At 39.3% G+C, this 21,572-nt stretch overlaps 1 protein-coding gene across 6 annotated transcripts in view; it reads right to left on the bottom strand.

Moving 5' to 3' along the window:
- Positions 1–1,022: 1,022 nt before the first annotated feature.
- The window catches only part of CTBP1 (C-terminal binding protein 1), a gene marked incomplete at both ends in the record, with an annotated part of 164,692 nt that continues 144,142 nt past the window's right edge, over positions 1,023–21,572 (bottom strand). For 2 of the 6 annotated variants that reach the window (XM_079534260.1, XM_079534262.1), the window contains 6 exons: positions 1,023–1,209; positions 5,271–5,388; positions 7,775–7,902; positions 10,041–10,171; positions 13,913–14,127; positions 20,568–20,774. In XM_079534260.1, the coding sequence (XP_079390386.1) occupies positions 1,023–1,209; positions 5,271–5,388; positions 7,775–7,902; positions 10,041–10,171; positions 13,913–14,127; positions 20,568–20,774 (986 nt within the window). The remainder of the gene's footprint in view (positions 1,210–5,270; positions 5,389–7,774; positions 7,903–10,040; positions 10,172–13,912; positions 14,128–20,567; positions 20,775–21,572) is intronic. The other 4 variants (XM_079534261.1, XM_079534263.1, XM_079534264.1 and 1 more) reach the window with 3 other exon arrangements.

Raw genomic sequence — 21,572 nt, 5'->3', positions numbered from 1 at the left:
AAACAACAGAGAGCAAAGTAAAGCTAGAAATGAAATACTTGACAGCATCTGTTTAAAAATTACAGCTAAGAAACCTAATAAAAGTTGAATAAACAGTTACTAGAAATAAAAATTTTTACACATATGGTATTTGTCTGGGATTTTTATTTCTTTAAAATAATTCATACAAATGGTTACAGTCACAAACATGATTTTAACCAAAATATTGCTAGCCTACCACATTACCAGGAAGGAATCAATGTAGGCAATGAAATGCTGCTACTTTTCAGTAGTCTAGTGCCTTTTTCTCATACCACCAATAATATATACTTTAACTGGTGACAAAAAGCACAATGCTCGTTTATACAAAACCTTTTTTTTTTTTTCCTCAAAATCTCTTTGCAAGGTTGTCTTCATTTTGAAACAAGGGAATTCATGCCAAAATTAGGAGAAATGGTTTTTCTGTTGTTTACTTAATTATTCTAAAAAATAAGACAAGCAGGTAGAAAAAACAATGCACTGTGTGGCGTAGAAAGAAAAATGGGAAAAATTCATTGTCCTGAGAAGTTTGCCAACTGCCTCATTTTGGGGCATGTTTTAAAATATAAAAGAAAGGATTTTTAATCTCAAAATTGGTTTGCTGAATGCCTCCCTTACGTTTTTCCTTGTTGACAGCTAAGCAAACAAACCCTTTTTAATGTTCTAAAAACTGTACACAGACAAGTACATTCATGATATAATTAACTACTAACTTCTCTTGCTTAACAAAGAACCCATAGGACACAGAAACAGTGAATCAGTTCACTGGACAGGGACAAACTACAATTTATACGGAGGAAAAAATGTTTCCAAATCTTCTTTTTGTCTCCCACCTTTTCCTTTTATACTGTATATTGGACCAGTTTCTAAACCAATAATCGTCTCCTCCTTTAAGTTCATGGTTTTGCCTTGATCAAAATCCAGGGTTTTGTGTTTGTTTTGTTGTTTTCTTTTCCATACGCTGAAGTTGAAATCTCCGATGTTGGGAATGCTGTTTTCGTAGGCTACAATTGGTCGCTTGGGTGGTCTCTATCAGCTTCTGGTTTGACAGTTTGGCCGGGAGAAGGAGCATGGGGCGGGTGGGCTACAGCAGGGAGGCCGTGTGATAAAGACATAGGGTTGGGGACAATTCCTTCTACTGCTGTAGGTATGCCAGTCGGAGCCACACTTACAACACCTGGGGGATACCTGCTGAGAAGAGAAAATGAGAACATACGTTACAACCAAATGATGGCTGAAAGCAAAGCCCACCTTGCCTCCTCAAAAAGGTACGGAGATGTTTATTTTACTTTCAGACCGGTGAGAAACACAGTTGGTTAAGCTGAAGGTAAGATGCCATATGTGGATCCTGTCAAAACATGCTGTATGTTACTCAAATGAAAAGTAAGATTTGCTAGGGTTTTTTTTTTCTTTACAATTTCAGATTTAATAGCAAGCATCCTTCACAAAGTATACCTCAGCAAGAAGCAACTGAGGCTAGACCTGCACACACAAATGTACCTGTCCTCTGACTTCTCATCAGCGTGATCTTTGGAGACATTTTTCTCATTCTCATACGCAAATTTTGACATTTCACTGTTGCAGCTTGAATAATAGAATCATTAAGGTTGGAAAACACTTCTACGATCACCTAGTCCAACCATTCACCTATCGCCAATCATTGCCCACTAAACCACGTCCCTCAGTGCTACATCTACCCTTTCCTGGAACACGGGCAGGGATGGAGACTCCACCACCTCCCTGGGCAGCCTGTTCAAATGCCACACCACTCTTCCTGAGAAATTCTTCCTAATATCCAACCTGAACCTCCCCTGGTACAACCTGAGGCCATTTCCTCTTAACCTATTGCTCTTATTTGGGACAACCCCCACCTTGCCACAACCTCCTTTCAGGGAGTTGTTGAGAGCTCCTGTGAGCCTCTTCTTCTCCAGACCAAACAATCCCAGACTTAGGTGAAAAACTATTTCTTTAAACTTACCTTGTAATCAGAGCTTTCTAACAGTCCCCTAGAAGAGCTACCACATTCACACTCTTAAGATGACAATTTCATGTCTATTACACCAGACTTTTTTTTTTTTAGCACCAAACTTGCCATGCTTTTTGTCTGAAATTCAGCTACAACAGAGGCCAAGTGCTTTAGGCTGACTGCCTTCTTTTTAACCCAACACTGAAACATTGTGGGAACAGCTCTTTACAGATACTTTGCCAGAGGAGCTCAGCACAATGATGGGGTCACTGTACACACGCTTGGTCATCCTAAGAAAAACTGCTACAGATGGAACGCTGACTGTTACCTGGGATGGATAACCAGGGTGTGAAAGACTGCACCACCTGCAGGCCAGAGAAATTTGTTCCCACTTGTACACATATTCCCAGTCTTCCTATGCTCGTTCCTTCTCCAGACAGTTTCCTTAGAATTAATTAGTTGTTGCTAATGAAATTAGTTGCTTGTTTCAGTATTTCCATTTGAATCTCACTAGTCAAATTTGCTTCAATTCCTAGGAATACTGACTATTATTTAAATTATTATTTTGTTTATTCAAATTTCATTTTGAAACAGGTTATCCGTTACTCCAGGTGCACTATTCTATCTTATGACACACACAGACTGAAAATGGGTAGTGAAATACCTCAGTGTGAAACAACTCCTGAATGGTTACCATCAGCTAACTCTCATCCAAGTGCCTCTTAAGGATGAAGATATTTTCATTTTCTACATGTTAGAAGGCTGAAAAATATGTCAACGTGCCCATAAATTGCACAACTACTGCTTGCTAGCTGTCAAATTTCACTCTGCCTATAACCTGCTTTCACTGTGGCATGGGGAATGACACTGTCACTTAACAGGCAGCTTAGTAAGTACCCAGTAGTAACAGAAAAGCAGTGCATATGATGCTGCTTCACCAAAACTATTATCAATAGATCCTTCTCAGAAATATCATCAACTTTTCTCATGGGATAGGTCCTGTTTGCTGAAGCTTTTGTGTTGATAGGAAAAACGCTTTGTTTTCCCCAGAATGGGACAGTATTCAGAAGATCTAGATTATATTCTGCTGATGAATGCTCCATGTTCCTTGTTAGTGATAATATCTGATACTTTAAGAGCTTCATCCTTTATCAAAACTCCAGTAAGTGACATATTCAGAATTAAATAGCCTTCCTAGTTTAAGTTTACTGAAAAAGCTATTTGCATTTTTTAACATATAAATTATTATCCCAGGTCTTATCTTTTAATGCAACTACATGACTATGATACAGTTATTACATTGTTATTACATTACACTGCCCGTGACAGACTCCAGAACTCAGCTGTGATGACAATCTTGTATTGCAGAGAGAAGAGTGAACTGATCATTCAATACAGTTTTTTCTAACTCTGTATTTAATAAAGCTGGGAATTAAGCACCACCAAATACTACTACTAAAACCAACTTCTTCACAAATCAAGTTTCACTTATTTTACACTGCAAAAAATAACAATTGCTTTCATTCACATTCAAAGCCTACTTTATCAGCCCTTCAAATAGAAGCCTCTAGGTGTTTGCTGTACAACTCATCTTGTTCAAAATGTTCCAAGTGAGATCTACTTTGTATTTAAAAGCAATTGCAAAGTAACAGTTTACTTATTATTTTCTTCATTGAAAAAAACAACTGAAACAATGTCTAAAAAAAGCATTTAGTTCTGTGCTTATCCTGTTTACATTAAATACACAAGGATCTTTTACATCATTATCTTCACAAATGCTCCTAAGTTAAAACCCACTGCTAATTGTACAGCCTGCTTCTGCTGGTCTTTTGATTCCTAGGAGAGAACAACCAACTGTGTTTTATTTGGATACATAACCTGCTGCTTAAGTGCCATGACACAGCTGGAGTTACCACCCCCAGCTCAGGAACACCTGCCCTTAAGCCTCAGCTGCATTCAGATGTGCCCCAAGTCATCCAAATTTAAAGCAACAAAACCAAATGCTGCATGCTTGAACACATTTCAAATAAAACCAACTAAAAATAAAACCAGCTTTCTTCAGATATTTAAAGCTATGGGGGTACTTTATCCAAAATTATACACCTTGATGTGATCTGACGTATGTGCGTGTTGAGCAGACCAAAATTATTCTTTTCTTCTGATGTGCTTACAGCTACTGGTAAGGAGATTATGGCAGAGGACAGTGATTTTCTCTGTTATCTCTCCATCACTTCCTGAAGAAACTACTAGAACTCTGTAGACTTAAGAGCTATACCACACTTCTCAGTATTGCACAGCTGGGTTCTCAGACAGGATCATCCAAAAAGAATTCCTACACCCCTTAAAAGTAAGAGAAAGTCCTGAAGACAGACAACAATAAGAAAGATGTTCAAAGACTGAGAGCAGAAAGATTAGGAGAAAGAACTTAAAAAAAGTAATGGAAGTACTGAAAGTCCCATGCCTCAAGACACTGCCTTCCAGCAGCTGTTTGTAGCCTTCTCAGCCACTTCTATCCTACTTATGAGTAAATACCATACTAGAAGATAACAAGAATAAAATAAAATTACAGACTTTTTTATATATAAAAATTGCATGAAGCTTGCTACTAGATAAAATCTGCTGCTGCTGGGACAGCTGCTAGGGGTAAAGGGACAGAGAAAGACCATCAAGCAACCAAAGTAACTGAGAATACTCAATGTTGAAAAAAATGGCCCTTCTATTTATTATTAAAAACTGCTTTTCAGAGTTGATTGAGACTGCACTGATCGAATCTCCCAAATGTCTGTAAGGAATATCTTAATAAAAAAAATCACAAAATTTACAAAACATTGCTTTAAACATGTTTTCATAAACACTGCAGGCTATTCCACTGTACTTACTATTGAATTATTTATGCTCTTGTGTCTGGAGCACGTAACAATACTTTATTATCAAAAATCTTTCTGTAACAAATTGCTGCATCACCCTTAGCAAATGAACACCAACTTGCACTGACCTCATTAGAGATGACCAAAACTGTTTCTGTGGAACATCCAAAAGCTTGTATATTGTTCAGATATTATTAACTACGCACACATAAGAGAAAGATAAGAAAGGGAAACATACCTAAGCACTGCATGTCTGATTTTAGCAGCTAGCAAAACACTACCATTCTCCTGAATGCAACAACTACGAAAACGACATAGCTGAAGCCTAATTCAGAAACACTTCATTTATTAATAGGAAGGTCCCTTCTTTCTACCTCTCCATTAAGCAAGTATTTCTTTTATGCCTGCAGCACACTTACCTGTATGCAGCACCATTAAGCTCTGGATGAACAACTCCGGGATCCATGCTGGCCCAATGTGTAGCTGCAGTCAAATGATCTTTGTTAACACAGTTTTTCAGACTGTCTGGAATACGACCTAGGATGAAGTAAGGGAAGAGAAACAAATTTAAAAATATATTTTTGTAATTTAGAAATTTACCTATGTTAAAAACAGAGCCATGAAGTTTTGTGTATATAAAATACATAAAATCACACTATGAGCTCCATTTTTGATCTTTGCTGTTCCTCTTTTTTTGGGTGGGGACTTAATTACAAAAGCACTGCATAATTTTTTTATCTGTTTTTCTTTAGTAGTCTCTTATACACAAAGTCTCAATAAATCCATAATCCCCAAGATGTACACTTCCCAATGAGCTAAAATCTGAATAAAGTCAGTCTTAGTTCAGTGTAAGACAAGGTACGTGCTCTGTTATGGGCTTTTATTTATCATTTATCTTCAGACGGTAGATGATGTGTGCAATCATTTACTGCATTTTCCAAACAGCTTCTCCCTTGACACCTTTTCCCCATCGTATTCCCCATGTCATTCACATATTCAGCTTCATCCTACACTTCCTGTACTTTTCCTATATTTGTTTCTCTGCAATTCATTGTCTTTCTCACCTGCCTAACTTTGGCCTTTGTTTGATTTTAGTACCCAACCATGTTCAAACACCGAAGTGATGACAGCTTCACTGTAAATCAGTGACTTAGATCACCGATAGCACAATCACACCCTTTAATAAAACACAGGCCTGCCTTCTGAGGCACATATAGCTGGGTTATTGCCCAACGTGTAACACAGAACTATCTTCGTGTAGCTGACTTCTGCTCAGTTTTCATATCTTAGTCCAATAACATTTATTTACACATCGATCATTCCCCAAGCAGGTATGGTATGCTGGTTTGTGCAATCTTTCCCAAAGCTATTTGGAAGTATCTAACAGATACACAACAACCTGATGAATGCAATATTTGAGTCCTTCGTGACTATAAGCACAAAGACTAATTCCAGCAAAGGGATGATCAGATTCTTTAGGTTACCTCTCAGAGAGAAACAGGCCTGTACAGGGCAATTTGGGTCAGGAGTTTCAGAGGTGCCTTTAATCACCATCCAGAGAATCCTTTCTGCACCGAATATCAATGAAACTGAGTCATCCATCCTCCCTAAGCACAAGATACAGGACAGGCTACTGCCAGCGCTTCTTTGTACAGCAGAGAAATGCGTTGGCAATGAACCACTCTCAAGGTGACACAGACAGCCCTTCATGTCTGTAGAGCATTCAGCCTATATTGCCAAGGGGAAAACAGCAAAGTCCTACTAAAGAGAGAACATTAGTGCTTAATGAATCATTTTCCAGCATGAAAAACCTTCCTTTTATTTCAGGCTACAAGGGATTCAAACTAAAGCCAAATGGCTTACTCTTCTCATTTTATTTATTAGCAGTGCATATTCAGGACATAACTATTTTTTTTTTTTATGTGAATAGTTTACAATTACATGGTAGTTACTCAACAAAGAGACCTTGCCCTTAAAAACGACAGACTTCCTGTGGAATGCTTTAAAAAGAGAAACATCTAAAAAGGAGTACCAACTAACACATACTGAAAGCTTTGTTTTCACATGAGTTGTAATACAAGCATGTCTTGGAACAGCATGAAACTCTACATGCTTTATCTCCGAGTATTACAGCTTAAAGACACTGAAATTCCAGGCTAAGATAAATTTAGATAAATTTTGGAAAATACAAAGAAAAATCAATAAAGGAAATTTTTAGGGACATCTAACAAAATCCACAGATAGACCACAGGCTGAGAGAGCCGAGGCTTTTCAGCTTGGAGAAGGTGAGGAAGACATGACAGTAGACTTGCAGTATCTAAAGCAAGGCTGTAAGAAGGAAGGGATGGCTTCTCTTTCAGGATTTGTTGTGATAGACAAGGGAAAATGGTTTCAAACCAGAAGAGGGGAGATTATTAGATTGGACATAGAGAAGAAGTTTTTTACAATAAAAGTGATGAGGCACTGGCCCAGGTTGCCCACAGATGTTGCAGAAGCCCCATCCTTGGAGGCATTCAAGATCAGGCTGGACAGGGCTCTGAGCACCTGATGGAGCTGTAGGTGTTCCTGTTCATTGCAGGGGAGTTGGACAGATGGCCTTTAAGGGTCCCTTCCAACTCAAAAGATGCTATGATATACAATATCAGCAATATCTGGACGATTTGCAGTCAAATCCATCACGTGGCTAGTACTTACAAGCAACGGAGATGGAAAACTACATTTTCACTTCCTGCCTTCTCTTTGTAATTGTAATTATGATCCAACACAATCTGCTCATGCTGAGAACACTTAGTTGGTATTTACTGGTTTCTATGTTCCAAACATTAGAAGCAGTAAGCAAAGACTAAGTTTGGTTCTTTCCAGCATCCTTCAGGACCATTAAAAAGAAATACACAGTAAAGGACATAACAAGGTGAGTTAATACCTGTGATCGCCCTTCGGATCTCTCGCGCTGCTTCCTCCCGCATCTCAATTGAGGCTTGTTCACTATACCAGGCTGCATGTGGGGTACAGATCAGGTTTGGTGCATCCTTCAAGGGGCCCTGACTAAAGCTAAATGAAGATTTAAAACAAGATCAAATGACAAAACAAATTGGGGATGGGGGAATAGGGAAATCCAGAGGGATTTGTATATACATTCTACTAAATTCTACAATAGAAAATAATTGCTTTTATATTCCTTGTTGGTTTGTTTTTAACTCCATCACTACATAAAACATCTCATAGACTCAAAGAGTACAACTTAAGTAAAGTAGCACTAGTAGCAACATTAGCTTCCGTTCAATGCACTTATTGTTAACTACAGCCACTGTCGTTCCAGTATTCATGCAGAGATGCATTAAGCAAGACCCAGATTAATTCAGGATGCCACTCTGTCCATCCATCACAGTTTTATTACATTAGCTAACAAAGCTTTCTCTCTCAAGAATCACTGTCTGGCACTTAGTCATTAAAAAAATAACTGTTATTTGCAAATTGATTATTGACACAGGCTTGTCAATCAGCATCCCCAGCTTTTTGATAACTAATTCACTTCTTCTATTATTTTAAACTACTTCTTCTTTCATGTTTTGCATAAATACTACACAGAAAGAAGGAAATTTACTTGACGGATCGATTTTCAGGGAAAGCAATTAATCTATATAATGTGCTTTCAGAAATACAGAGTAAGAAAACTGAAAACGGTGGGAGCTTGCTCCTCCTACCTATTTTCAGTTTTAATAATCCTCAGTCAAGTGCAACACTGGTAGAGCTCATATTTTAAGACAAAAGTGTGCTTTCAGAGTTGGTAATAATTCATAAAATTATAGATTTCATCAGCAGTTTAATAAACATCAGAATATCTGGCAAAGCTCTCAAATAAAGGTTGCACGCTGCGATCAGATAGACATGCAGCATTGAAGCCAAAGGAAATTGTGGCTGTAATCCTGCAACTGAATCTCTGCAGATGGCATCTCCATGCAGTAAATGGGGCTTCCTATAGGTGCAAAGGTCTGCCTGTGCAGATCCGAGATCTGAATTGGGAAGAATATATACAGCTGGAAGTCCCTTGAGCTGTTTAGATTCTAGCTTTGCACAGCACTACTGCATTGTAATGTCTACATTTAGAAGTAAATGAATGCAGGGTATAAATAAAAGTATTTGTGATATCACACTGTGTCTCAGTAGATACTAAAATTCTACCTCTAAGGACCCCAACACTCTATTTTTAAAACTTCTGTTATCTTCTGCAAGCTGATACAACAGAGACTGTCCTCTCTCCATTCTTCACAACCTGCCCTCAAGTCCTGAATCTGTTCCTGTTCAAAAACCTATGTGGATGGTTCCTGTTAAAATTAACATTTCTCCCTGCCCAGACTGAGCAAGTGGAAAAGGCTCGTCACATGCAAGCAGTAAGGTACTGCAGCCTTCTCATAATTCAGAAGTCAGGCTCAAGACTCCAGGACAACAGGGCTCGTTTCTCATTAGCAGTGCTGGTACCACAACACCAATGCCACCTTGGGGAGTGGCACAATCTTGGCATAAACCACCGGAGATGCTCGGTGGCATTCAGAAAAGTAAGGCTAATGCTAGAGCTCTGCTCATGGCAGTAGAGTTACTTCTCTCCTGCTGAAGAGAAATGGTAAAAGAAATTCAAATCTGAACTTTAGACAGTTTCCTTATCTTTCATTTTTTGTGACCTGGCACGTTTGTGGCTTTCTTGTGAGGGAATCTGGACAGAAAGTCTGCCTTTTCTACCAGAGCAGTGCCAAAGCAGTTGTTTCTCACACCAAAGCTCAATCCTTCGCCTTCTGAAGGCTTGTTCAGACCACGTCAGTTGCCTCCAGCTTTTAGTCAGTGACGAAGGAAAACTCCTCTCAAAGCCATGACACAAAGCCATGCCCAGCACTAGAACTTCAGTCTAGTCTCTGACATTTGTACTGAATAAACACATTAGATTTTTAATTCCTTCTTCTAAAGGCATTAAAGCCTTGGATGACATTTTTTTCCCCCACTTCCGACCACATACACAAGCTCCATCTACTTTTGCATTAGTCCAGTGCTGCACAGATTCATGTTGCTTTACTAAGGAGTATTTAGCTACCAAATGAAGGGAAAACTCATTTACTTATTGCTGTTGATTGTATCATGCACTACGACTTAAAAATAAGAAAGTGAACAAAATAAAAAGAAAAGAAAAGGAAAAGCACCTGAATGGTTCTGACTCATGTACATCTAAGGCTGCCCCTCGTATCCTTCCTTCCTTCAGGGCCTGTGCAAGTGCTTTTTCGTCTACTAACCCACCTCGAGCTGTGTTGACCAGGAAAGCCCCTTGTCTCATCTAGGGAAAGTTAAAAACAAGAATGATGAAATAAAAATAAATGAAATAAAATCGTTGTGGCATTATTTTTTACTCAAAAGAAGCATCCATTACAACAAAGGCTATTCAGCTGATTTAACCTGTAACATTTGTCTTCCCTTTCCACTGGAAAGTACCACAAAATGCGATGCTTCTAACATAAAATGCTATTTCACAGCATTTAATAATCTTGTTTCTTTTAAGTAGTGTCTTTTCACAGAAGCGTTGTTTCACATATTGTGCAGTAACATGATCAAAAGATATAACTGTGCATATGAAACTGACAGATCATTTTATGCCTTTTTATTTCACTGTGAAATTGCATGAGACAGAAACTACAGAACATTCTTAAACAAATTCATATTTTGTGGTTTTAAACTTTCACACAAATAAAAGCCTGCATGAATTTTTCAGAAAAGAAATCAATGCTTTTGGATTTTCAAACACATTTCCCTTTAGTTGCCAAAACACAGTAGACCTATGTTTTATTTATTGTTGTTACTTCAGCTTTCTCCTCCTCGTTTTTTCAAGCAAAGTCTAAAGAATTCTTATATTATTCAATTAAAAGGCATGAAAATGAATTTGGTTGAGAATGCTGCGTGCTTAGGAGAGAAGCTGTGCTGTGCATTGTGCAGATTAGTATTGCAGATGACACTATGGGGGGAGAACTACAAGTGTTTACACCACAGTATCCACAACATGAAAACAAAGTGGAAGTTTAAATAAGAGAGATGGTACAGAAAAGAAAAAAACTTACATCCTCCTTCCAGCCACCCTAATACTTCATCTTTTATCAGTCATCTCCAACACAGCTTCTGATCTCAGAAGCGTTTCAAAGCATGAAACATGTGAAGAGCAGGAACCATGGTGAAGATCAGTGATAAAAAACCCATTTTGAACTGGCTCCATCTCTCCCCATAAGAAGAAAAACCCAACATTTTGACACCACCTCACCTACTTGAAGCCTACACAACAAACTAATGCTTACATAAATGGATCCATCCTCAGAAAGTGATTCAAAGCACCAAATGCACAGACAACAAGGAGGTTTGGATGAAAGTCAGCTACAATAATAATTACTACTATTATGTTGGTTTTTTTTGTTTGTTTTACAAGAGATCACTGGATATATTCAACAATTTACATGTACATGCTTGCAGTAAAGCAGTAAGAAAGAAAACATTTTTCTGGCCAACTCACTAGCTTGAATTGTTCCTGCCTCAGGCCATTTGAAGGGCTTACATTTATTGGACCATATAGCAAAACTGAAGTCCATTTACTGTGGAACTAAGGGACACATTCATTTGCTGCATCTCCACTATGCAATAGAAGCAAATTAAACAGTAGGGCTCACTCAAGCAGCAATCACAACCATGTCATAAGGGCTTACGAGGGCCTTTAGTCTTCCTATTTCTGCGTTCTTGTAAATGTAAGAGACAACTTGATGTTTAAGTATAGCCTAGTGCATTTTTCTTCCAAGGATGTATCTTGAAAACTTTCAGCAAACCTTACCAGAATCTTCTGTCTGTCCATAATAAACTTCCTTATTTCTTTTACCTTCAGGATTATTTGCAGAACTTTCAAGCTAGCACTAAGACAAGCCCCAGTCAAACAGAACATGGACACATAAATGCATTCCAATGGAGAACAGTTCTGCGACTCATGATAAACTACATGGGTGGATGCAGCTGGAGATGACCCCATGCAATGGGTGGAAGCTTGAAAGAGAGCCACAGCAAGAACTGCTGACAGCTGTTAGTATTCACCCACATTAAACCTGCACAGCTGCTTTAGAAGTGTATTCATACAATTGCAGAAACACCTTCTCACACCTCTACAACTGAAGATGACCTCAGTTTCTCCTAAGAGATTACCATGGGCCCAAAAACACAAGCATGAAACACTTCTCTGAGCTAATTTAGGACTAGAAGGCCAAGTGAGATGGCTAGGCAGAATGCTGACCAATTAAAAGGAAAAGCCTCTGAAAGAGAAGTGACACCAAATATTCAAAGACATTTTAGGATTATGTAATTTCGGATTCTAAACAAGATTCAGGGTGGGACTTCACGAAGATTCACCATACTTCTCCACACTGTTTAAAAACTGGTTATTACATGAATGTGCAATATTGGACAAAAAAAAAAAAAAAAAAGGCATGCAATGGGCTCTAGAAATCTTTTAGGGCAACTCTAGCAACTGGCAGACTGAAAATGCTGTTCTGTTCTTGCCACTTGAAATCCAGAAGATCTGAGGTCTACTGAAGTAATGACTGGATATATTAAGGTTTTCCAGTTTTCAAATATGGGTGACATTCACATCAGCTGTTACTGACTACCTCATCCAAATTTTTACCCAAAGCAAAAATTGCCTTATAACACTTGCAATGCTTTCACTTTGTTCCTAAATAAAGATATCAAGATAAGTACCTACAATATCCTTTCCAGTTCTGGTTTTATTACATGCATTTAATTCCACATGGCATCACTCACTCTTTCATTTGCTTCTCTCATTAAGGCACTCTCCAGAGCTCATCCCATTTATCCACTTCTGCTTAAAATCTCCTAGATTGTTAGAATGGTCAAAGCTTCAGAGGCCACTGTATGAGTGACCACTGCTAAGTCTCTACATAGCCCCAGTGAACTCAATGTGGTTTCGTTTGGGTTCAGATGTCTGGACATCTATCCACATAAAAATGTTGTGTCTGCGCACAGAACAAAAGAGAACGGCCAGAACAAGGTTAGCTCAGTTCTCTTAGCAATGTGAAATTCATTAATTTTTAAAGTTTTAAACCCCAATCCCGGGTTTTACACTGGGTTGGGTCTGCAAAAATCTCACAACTCTCAAATCAAGATGTACATTACATCATCAGATGTACGTGTAACATGTTGAGTAATTGTTTTGGTTTGCCCGAAGTTCAAGAGCAACAGGTACAAAGTATTTCTCAGAAAACAAGCAGGAATTTTTCTGCAAGAGTGCTACTGTCACTGTAACCAATATGTAGATATATGCATGTTAATAAACATAAGTATACAGAATCGATTACAACATTGTTAGAATGTCTTCCTGTATGCTTTCTACATTCTCAAATCTCAGTGTTTTATTTCCTGCTGTTACCTACACTGAGGCCTGAGTTAGAATCCAGACGTTTAATAAAAAAGCTTACTACTGAATTAATTATTACACGCCTAGATTCCAAAGTGATTTTCATATTATCTAAACTTCAGGGAGAGGTTCGTTTTTATTCAAACAAGCGTGATTTCCCCAAAGAATGCGATGCTGGCAACGTGATCCACCTGAGAAGCACCCTGCAAGCCTCAGTGCTGAGCACTGGGGGGCGGCATTTAGTCACAATCCCTCGGTGATGCTGAAGATCAGAACCCGAGGGACAAGAAGGAAAGGCAGAACTGCTACCTGCAAGTAGGTACAGGAGGCAGCTACCAGAAGACACAGAAAAAGTGCGTAAGCACAACTTAATCAGATCTGAGCAACATGGAGAAGAGCACATTATTTCCACAAGTGCAATGTTACTGAAGAAAACTGACAAGAAAAGCAATGATACATAAGGCATCAGCTACTTTCCTATTAGTTATAAACCTGTTTCATTTCAAAGCAGCAAAAGTGAAAAATTCCTTTTGAACGAGAATCTGCACCTTTATATAACACAGATATACAACAGAGTAAGTCAACAGCCCCTGTGCAGAGGGCACTCACAGAGATGATTACCTGCTTTATGGTGAAGTCGTTAATAAGATGATGATTGTGTTCATTCAAGTTGCAGTGCAGGGTAACACAGTCACTGTGGAACAGCAGGTCCTGCAAAGTGCTCACCCGCTGCAGTCCCAGAGCACGCTCCATGCCATCTGAGAGGTATGGGTCATAAAAAATCACACTGAAGCCAAAGGCTTTGGCACGTAGTGCTACTGCTTGCCCAACACGCCCTGCAACAAGACAAATGTGATGAGAACAGATGTGAAGCTGCTGGCGTAAGGTAACCTCCTCCATTCCACTGCCAGCACTTGTATCAGATGCTATCGTTTTGTACAGCAAGAGGAAGAGGATAAAAAGGAAGAGTCACCCCTCCCACTTGCAATCCTTGTTTAGATGAGTAACATCATGTCTGGGTTGTTTCACATAGCCTTGCTTGAAAGAAAGCAGGTTTGCACCTTTTGCAGACAGAGACATGGAGTGACAGAAAATGCCACGTAATCTGCCATAATCTGTCATACAAGGGCTTGCCTGCTGGGCCTGTTTGCGGTAAAACACCACTGCTTGTGAACACAGCCTGACAAGCACTTATTCTTACCCATGTTGGACCAGCTGCCTTTAATAAAAAGCTGCAAAATTAATCCTCAAAAATGGATGCAATGAAAGATAATTTGTCTAATTTGAAGCTGAACCATTCTCAGCACATGGAATCTCCTTTCTATGCCAGCATTTTCTCTCACTTTCAGTAACATCCTTTCAGCATTAAAATGCCTGGAAAAACCCAGCCATTTTTCAATCAATTTACCTAAATCATAAGTAAATGTACTCCATTATACAGCACCTAGTTAAGATGAGCACAGTACCAGTCACTATTTACACCATCCTTAACTTTTCCCTGTTTATCTTTCCTTACTGTCATACTATTTCAGAGCTGTGTTTGAAATTGCTTTTTTGGGCATGACTCCATGCTGCATACCTCAGTAGGAGTGCATTTTCCTTTGAAATACCACCACTGAAACACAGAGAAAAGGAGCAAAGTACACCAAGCAAGTAAGATTTTTCAGAATGAGAACCAAAACTCTTTTCTGGTAAGAAGAATACATACTAGATACTCACATCATTTTATACAAACATTAGATAAAGACATTGCAAGAGTGTCACTCACTAGACATACCATAATACTCACGTCTCATTTAAAAACAAAGTCTACAAGTTTTCTTTTGTAACACCTGAGCAAACTCAGAAGAGTCAAATTAGCACAGGGAAATCCTTTATCTTTCCAATTATGCCCAAAGAGATTTCCCTCTGCTTTTCAGATTCTCTTCCAATAAAGTTAAAACAACACAGGAAGAGAGGTTGTGTGTTGATCATTTAACCTCAGCACAGTTATTCTGCAGTGCTTAGTGCCAGATATGCTCAGAATATTAAGCAGCCTGTCAGTCTGATGGGGGCTGTCAGCTTCTCTTTGGAGACACCAACTTAAAATACTCACAATCTTTTATTTCAGTACTTGTGTACGTTGCAATTGTTTGCCTTTCAAGCCTTTTCTTATAAATATGAATTAAACCATTTTCAGCACACATACTATTATTTTCAAATTTTGGCACGTTCAGAGATAAAGAAATCAGTCACACAACTGTAAACATTTTTATTTTTATTTTTAAAGCTAGTGTATCATTTTTACTCTAACTCCATTCATCTCCACATGTGACACTCTGTCATCTGCTCTTCTTTACACTCCTTGCAGCGAAATACCCGAGGGGATTCACGGCAGAGGAATCTCTTACTACAGCTTTTCCTCTTAAAGCTGTGCTTTACATTCATCACAGCCAGGCCAACACACCACAACACACCCTACACAACAAACCTTCCGAGACGTGCAGTTTCCTTCTGCACATTTGGAATTCACATGTGTGTACTTCTGGCCAGCATTGTCTTACTACAGTTTTTATTAAATGGGACAGAACTCCTCCTTAACTGAGGATTCATACTCAGTCTAGTCCTTACAGAAATACATAGGTGGGTGCTTGTTATTTGCCAACTCCTTTCAAAATTATGGACAACTACAGATCTGACAGTTTTCCTCCTCTCCTGGAACTCTTGTACTGTAATACCTGTAGACTTCCACGGAAAAAAGAAGTGCTTGTACTTAGCATCTCTTTGCAGCAATAATGGGGAACGTGGGTAATTCCTGGGCTCAAGGAGTGGCTGAAAATCTTCCTCAGCACATACAGAACAACATAACAGTGCCCAAAGCATCCCACCATCAGGGAAACGCTACCTTAAAAGCAAATACAACTGCTATAAACTCTGATGTTCAAAATATGAAATGAACTTCCAGATCTGTGATACAGAAAGAATGCATAAAATGCCCTGCATTGCAAGAAATCAAAAAGCAACAAGAGCCTACTTTAGAAATTAAGAGATTTATATAAAGCTCTAGCAAAGTCCAGGCATCATTTCAGCCCAACTACAAGCAGTGCACAGACACCAAAACTGCCGGGTCTCCTGCTGGACACACCTCCTTCCTTCCCTGCAGTACTGCTCTGTTTGCAGAGTCTCTTTGTGCCAGTGACCTGGTTTGAGCACAGCAATCTCAGAGCTGCAGCTGTCACTGACCCCCCATCCAACCCCTGGGCAGTGAGTGTGCACCTACACTGCTGTTACAAAGTTGGCTTCAATGTCCTCCATATTACGGAAATCATGACAACCTGCCTGTAGACCTCCATGGAAAGAAGAAGTGCTTGCATCACTTTGCAGTAATAATGAGGAAGGTGGGTAGTTCCTATTCCCTCCTGGAACTCTGATCCACAACTTGCCTCTGGGACCAGGCCTTTTTGTTCTATTTCATGGTGAGCACACCAGGTGACCTAGCAGGATTGCTAAGGGGGCAACGCATCCCATGTGGCAATACCAGCCAGCTCTCAGACCTCACAGACTGACGCACTGAGCAGTGCCATGGCTAACATCTGGTCAGGCTTGTGACACCAGTGGGAGAACAGAGCAGACAAGGAAAGACAAACTGAGTGATGACATGGATTATGAAGCACTGACAAATGCATCTGGAGGAATTTCACCTTTCCTGAGTGAGGAAATGCGTTAGCTATTAGTCACCAGCAACTGCAACTGGAAAGGAAGGGAAAGAGAGTGAGATTTCACAGCCTTCTCTGCTGCAAAATTATCATTACAGCAGAACCAGCTCCAGTTACCTACTCATCCAACTACTTACATGCTGCTGCTCACAAATACTCTTTCAAAACAAACAAACAAAAAAAGAAACTGCCTTGATAAAAGGTGAAAATGCTGTGGTGTTTTGTTTTTTTTTTGTGTGGGTTTTTTTTTTTTTTTTTTTTTTTTACTTCCTGCACTGGGCTTACTATCCAAGCTTGTAAATCTTGTGACGCATCACTTGAAATATGGGACACTGGGTAGTAATAAAGACTAAAAGTGACAAAGACAGCTGCCTAATGATGTGATATTATTATTTATGAAAGGCGCACAGAATCGCGCACTTCAAAAAGACAGAAAGAAACACAAGCTCTGCCCTAAGGAACTCACAGACTGACCAGACAGGGAAACAATGATGGATGGTACCCATCAAACATATGAAGAAGGCATTAATGCTATTGAGCCTTTGCTTATCTTCAGTACAAGCAAAGGATGAGAGATGGGGTAAAAACTTTAAAGGAGGAGCACCAAGAAATAGGATTATGCAGGATAGACAAAGTGTCAAAGCAGGAATATGCATGAGAGGAGGCAAAGAAAAAGAGAGTGGGTGAGGGAAAAAGACAAGTGAGTCATGAAACTTGGCTGGGCTAGTGGATAAGGAAGTGAGTAGCTGGATCTCTGGATGAATGACATAGTCGTTCTCTAGCAGAGAGACAGGCAAGAGCTAAAATGTTTCTTAGAATCATAGAATCACCACCAAGGTTGGAAAAGACCTAAAAGATCATCCAGTCCAACCGTTCACCTATTCCCAATAGCTCCCACTAAACCATGTCCCTCAACACAACATCCAGCCTTTCCTTGAACACCCCCAGGCTCGGTGACTCCACCACCTCCCTGGGCAGTCCATTCCAGTGCCTGACCACCCTTTCTGAAAAGTAATACTTCCTCATGTCCAGCCTGAATCTCCCCTGCCGTAGCTTGAAGCCATTCCCTCTGCTCCTATCACTAATGACACGAGAGAAGAGGCCGACCCCCAGCTCACTACAACCTTCCTTCGGGAAGTTATAGAGAGCAATGAGGTCTCCCCTGAGCCTCCTCTTCTCCAGGCTGAACATTCCCAGCTCCTTCAGCCTCTCCTCATATGGCCTGTGTTCCAGACCCCTCACCAGCTTTGTTGCCCTCCTCTGAATGCGTTCCAGGGCCTCGATGTCTTTCTTGCAGTGAGGGGCCCAAAACTGGACACAGTACTCAAGGTGTGGCCTCACCAGTGCTACACCACACCTCGAGTACTTCTTTTTAGCACAAAAGAAAAAGCCCAGTAACAGATGTGACAAACTGGACTTCGTTGCTGCAGCATAAATTGATGTAATTTAACCAACCCACTGCTGAAGATAGTACAAGCCTAAGATGAGAACAGAGAAACACAGCCCGAAGGGATGGTTATAAGGGATGATATAAGAGACGATCCCAGAAGCATGTTAACAATCACAAAAACAGTAACACTACACAGCTCCAGAGGAAAGAAGCAGGACTTAGTAACAGGAGAACAGTTTTGTAGGTGCTACACTCACTTCACCCTCTGTTAGCCTGACGGCACTTCTGATGTGGAGACATCCTAACAGGTAAATAAACTGAGGCAACACTACAGCTGTGGGAAGATGCCACTAGAAGAAAAACACATCTTAAGGGTACAGTCTGTTGTACATGGTTATAAATGCACATTTTAGATTAAAACTAGGGACAGATATCTGGAATGGTAGGTATCTGAAGTGCACAAATACTGAATCTAGTCTACCTTTATTCCCACATCTTTTAAGACTGTGCATTCTTATTCCTCATAAGTACACAGCTATTTAAGAGTTTATTTGAACAGGCCAGAATCACAATGCTGTGCTTCTTTACTTACATGCACTAAACCAACATGGGCGTATTTGAATCTAACTATAAAGCATTTTCCTTGAAACTGTGAATATTCTGTTGTGGGAAAAGAAATAGAAACAATTAAAGGCTACAGAAAACTACTGGTTAGTAACTGTAACAGATGTGCAGTTACTAACTGCATATCTGATTGTAAGATGTTACAATCAGATGTTACTAGCCTTTTAGTATACCACACACACAAAAGGCTTATTTAAAACAAACAATTACCACCACAAACAAATCCCAGTACTTCATGTAGCATTACACAGATACTGGCAATCTGATTATCCAGTTGTCTCTCTGCTCTTTCAAGTCATTTGCAACAAAAACAGCACAATGAAAATTCACTGTCACTAATACATCAAGACTTTTTGCTTATCTCAGCCTGGAATTACAGTGCAATACAATAGACACAATGCCAGCAGGACAGATGCTTCCAGCAAATAAGCACATAGAATGTAAGTGAAGAATTAAGTTTCAAAAATGCAATGTGCAGTTCCTTTTTTAAAACACTACAAGTGATTTGTCTGTTATTTCTGTATAGGTGCTGCGACCATGAGTACAACAATCATTGTGTTTAAATGAGGAGCATTAACACATGGATACAGATATGAGAAAGAAACTCCATGAGCAACATCTTACAGGTGGTATTTTAAAGGAAGTTCTTTAACTATTAAGATGCATCTACTGCCTTGCATACTCATTCGAATGAATACTACATAACACCAAGTTACTTCCAAATTCCAGAAAGAGTTCATGGCCTGTGATATTTCACAGCAATGTGTAACTGGAACAGGCATTTAAATATAATGTCCTGTTGTCAAAATCCTATCATTAATTCCTGTGGATGAATGCAATAGCAATTACATTCAGTCTGAGAGATCTTTGATAAGACAGGTATGAAACTCGGTAATTTTTATATAGAAACCGACGTTTCTGTTTCTATAACAGACAGTAATTAATTCATCTCAAGCAAGCTTGTCCATCTGTTAGATGCTGAAATACCTCTCTGAATATCCCTAAATCTAACTACGTGATTTTATTAGGTCTGGAAACATTTAAAACTTTCTTGCATATATTTTTTCTTCTCCTTTGAGCTGAAATACAAATTCAGACATAGCCTGACCAAATGCAAGAAGTAACTGCACTGCAGCTTGTTACTGCAGCAAAGACCTCTCAGACATATTAAATAAAAAAACAGAGAAAAGCACAAACAGACCTAGATGTGACAGTGCACAACAAACACACATGATATTGAGTACGAGTAGCAGAATCCTCATCCTGGAAAACGGAAACAATGATGCCTCTTCCCCTTGAAACCAATGTGCCTGGCAATGGGCATTACAATAGCAGAAAGATGTACAGAAATTCAACTCAGAGATTATCAACTGCAAAACTAGTCTGAGCGAAATGGTGATGTTTATGGGGAAAATATCTGAGATTTATAAACACCAGGAATGAAGTGGTGTTTTCTTGGCACGAAAAAGAGTGAAGTACTCTGTCCCTATAGCTCAAATCTTTGGAAAGGAAAATTTGATTCCTTTGGAAGAAAAGGAGTATTAAACTACATCTCCACCAAACGTACCTAATCCAATAATGCCCAAGGTCTCCCCTCTGATCCTGGCAGCTCCAGAAGCCACTTCCCGAATCTGTTCGACACTTTGTACTCTCGTGCCTTCCCGCAAAGCCTGGTGAAGCCAAGTGGTTCGTCTGTACAAGTTCAGAATGTGGCACATGGTAGAATCCGCTGTTTCTTCTACAGAGGCAGCTGGCACATTACACACTGCAATCCCTGCAAAGAACGGGTGGAAAGCGTAACAGGTTGCCAAACATTTCTTTCTTCCTATTTAACAGCAATCCCTGAGTATGATGTTTACATTTACAGCTATTTCAGTTACTATTTTGCACTAATACCACATACGAGCAAACTTCCTTTTCTGATTTTTTTCTTTTACTCTTTACTGTTTCTCCACATTAAGGCAAACAGCAAACGGACAACCAAACCCACAAAAGTAAGTATATAGATGTCAGGTAGCTTAGTAACCAAATCAGTATGTTAGGAAGTGTTTTATGTGCACAGTGGGCTCCGTGCTTCGAATAGCAGGAAGAAATACATGCTTTTCTCTCACCATAAAGTCAGTGAGGTTAAAGATCACTGTTTGCACTTCGTTGTGTGAGTTAACTTGCTATTACTGAGCAGATACCCCCAAAAGCTGTCTATGTTACAAAAAAAGAAAAAAAAAAAAACAAAACAAAAAAGACTACTCTATAATGAAAGCCACTCTTATAAACCTTGATGAGAGAAGCACTATTTCTAAAACATACATATGTTGTAGTAACACAGGGAGGAACAGTCTGTTTCACACTGCATAGGAGTTTGGAGAGTTGCTACACACAGAGTCCATGTCCTTTCTTGGTCCATCATAATAAATTTCAGTATTGAAATACAAAATCTGATCCTGCATTGAATGTAAAGGTAACACGAAACTTCAGCTATTAGGAAAATGTGCTTTAAAATTAATAGCTAAAAAAGCTGTAACATCAAGAAGCTGAAAGACTACTACAGATTTCCACAGACTGTTGTGGAAGG

Source organism: Tetrao urogallus, assembly GCF_951394365.1.
Source record: "Tetrao urogallus genome assembly, chromosome: 4".
NCBI classification, from domain to species: Eukaryota; Metazoa; Chordata; class Aves; order Galliformes; family Phasianidae; genus Tetrao; species Tetrao urogallus.
Note: the sequence above shows the minus strand (reverse complement) of the source record. Positions and strands in the feature narration are given on the sequence as shown.